Below are 2577 nucleotides of genomic sequence, written 5' to 3' on the forward strand. Positions count from 1 at the left end.
TCTCTCTCTCTCTCTCTCTCTCTCTCTCTCTCTCTCTCTCTCTCTCTGCATATATATGAGAGGTAAATTTTAGGGAGAATTTGTGATTTAAGGGTTGGAAGTTAAATTTTAAAAACCTCACAACAAAGATACAGAGTATTACAGCTAGAGTTTACATTAAAGGTTTCTCCAACCTAAATTTTTTTGTCTGGAAAAGCTCAGGTAAGAAAAAGCTGGATTGTCAATACAGGCAGCTCTGGGAGCTGAGAAAAAGAACACCTGCGAGATGTTAAAGGTAAGGTCAATGGGGAGAGTTGAAAAGATACAAAGTATCAGTTGTAAAATTAGTAAAGTCAGTTTTCAATTTTGATACATAGATGAGGGTTTATCCACACAAATACTGATTATAGACAGACACAATGTAGGGTGTCTGGGAAGACTGGGTAAGCCACCAGCTTTGAATGTTGAGTGTATGGGCTTAGGGATGCAAACAGAGGAATGGAGTTGTGCTTCTCAGAGATAGTTTTGCACTAAAGATACACTTGGAATGAAATGAAGCATATTAACCAGTTAAAACCATGCAATGGTAACTGACATAGGAAAGAGGAAGAAGGGATCCTGAAACCCTGGAACTGACGTGTAATGAGGGGGAGAAGATGTGGGGTGCAGACTACGCAGGAATAACTACTGAGTGCTGTGTCATGAGGCTGCAGGAGATGAGTGTCAAGGTGACAGATGACTTAGCCTTCAGCACCACTTACACAGTCAGCATTGTGATTTCAAGTTGACAGTTTTGAAATGAGTCATTGAGTGGCAGAGATAGCATCTCTCTCAAGGCAGCTGTGTTCAGTGTTTACTCTTATCCCTCATGACAGCTGGACTCAGTCTAGTTCAGATGTGTGGAATACTCACCTGTAAAGATGTATCCAGAAAGGATTTTCTTCCTAAAATCTAACTTTATTCCCTTGTGTTGCAGGTTAAGTCACCTTGTTCTTCTGATGAACTTGGTACCTGTATCTCCAGTGGCTTAGTGTATTAAGAATGGAGAAGTCATGACTCTGGTGTCTTTGCACTCTTCTTTCTCTGTGCTGTTGTTCATGGCTCTTAGCAATTCCAGCTGGAGGCAACCCCAGCCCCCTTTCTTCCTAGTAGGTGTTCCAGGCTTGGAGGAAATTCAGCACTGGATAGCATTGCCCCTGGGTCTCCTCTACCTCCTTGCTCTAGTGGGCAATGTGACTATTGTCTTCATTATCTGGACTGACTCATCTTTGCACCAACCTATGTACCTCTTCCTCGCAATGCTTGCTGCTATTGACCTGGTCCTGGCCTCCTCCACTGCGCCCAAAACTCTCACAGTGCTCCTGGCTCATGCCCATGAGATTGGGTATATTGTCTGCCTGACTCAGATGTTTTTCATTCATGCCTTCTCTTCTATGGAGTCAGGCATACTTGTGGCCATGGCTCTGGATCGCTATGTCGCCATCTGCCATCCTCTGCGTCATTCCATCATCCTACATCCAGGGATTATAGGACGCATTGGGATGGTGGTGCTGGTGCGGGGATTGGTCCTCCTCATCCCATTCCCCATCCTATTGCAGAATGTTGTCTTCTGCAGAGCCACTGTTATAAGCCATGCCTATTGTGAACATATGGCTGTGGTAAAACTTGCCTGTTCTGAAACCACAGTGAATCGAGCTTACGGGCTGTCAGTGGCACTGCTGGTGGTTGGGGTAGATGTCCTGGCTATTGGCATTTCCTATGCCCTCATCCTCCAGGCAGTGCTGAAGGTGCCAGGGGGTGAAGCCAGACTTAAGGCCTTCAGCACATGTGGGTCTCATGTTTGTGTTATTCTCATCTTCTATGTCCCTGGAATGTTTTCCTTCCTCACTCACCGCTTTGGCCAACATGTTCCCCATCATGTCCATGTTCTGCTGGCCACTCTTTATCTCCTTGTGCCACCTGCCCTCAATCCTCTTGTTTATGGAGTGAAGACTCGACAGATCCGCCAGCGAGTACTCAGGGTGTTATACACAAAAGCATCAATTTGAACACATCCTAATCACTGGCTAGAGAAGACTCCACTAGGAGCTCATGGCTGTTATAGAGTGTAGGAGCAGAAGTGATTTGACAATGAAAATTTCTACTCCTATTTGTCTGTGCAGAGAATACCCACAGGCATATGGCTCAGCATACTACTGAGATACATCTGGGTATCTGTGTTTATGGTTATTTCTCCTTCATCTTATCATTCTTTTCAAGTCCCACAACTCTCCACTGCTGTCAGTGGGATAGGATTCTTTTTTTACCTTAATCCAATAACTGATCACATAACACTGTATGGAACGAGACTGACAAATCTGTGCCTGATTGAGGGTTGGTTCATAGTGACTTCAAAATCTCTAAGCCAATGCAGTGGATGCGGATCACTTGCTCATGATGTCTCTTAAAGGAAGCAAAATGGTCACTTGCTGAAATACCACCTTTCATTGTAATGTAGGTGTTACTTATTTATTTAAAACAAAAATAAATGAATTAGGTATTATATGTAGCTTATTCTTGGACAGGCATTTTCTAGAAAAAATGTATTTCTATGTAGTG

General features: G+C 43.7%; 1 protein-coding gene across 1 annotated transcript; it reads left to right on the forward strand.

Moving 5' to 3' along the window:
* Positions 1 to 1031: 1031 nt before the first annotated feature.
* On the forward strand, positions 1032 to 2027 carry LOC114627699 (olfactory receptor 52L1-like). Its single transcript, XM_028775590.1, has one exon. The coding sequence runs from the start codon at positions 1032 to 1034 to the stop codon at positions 2025 to 2027; it is 996 nt and encodes a 331-aa protein (XP_028631423.1).
* Positions 2028 to 2577: the final 550 nt, after the last annotated feature.

The sequence above is a fragment of the Grammomys surdaster genome, unplaced genomic scaffold (assembly GCF_004785775.1).
Source record: "Grammomys surdaster isolate TR1022 unplaced genomic scaffold, NIH_TR_1.0 256, whole genome shotgun sequence".
NCBI classification, from domain to species: Eukaryota; Metazoa; Chordata; class Mammalia; order Rodentia; family Muridae; genus Grammomys; species Grammomys surdaster.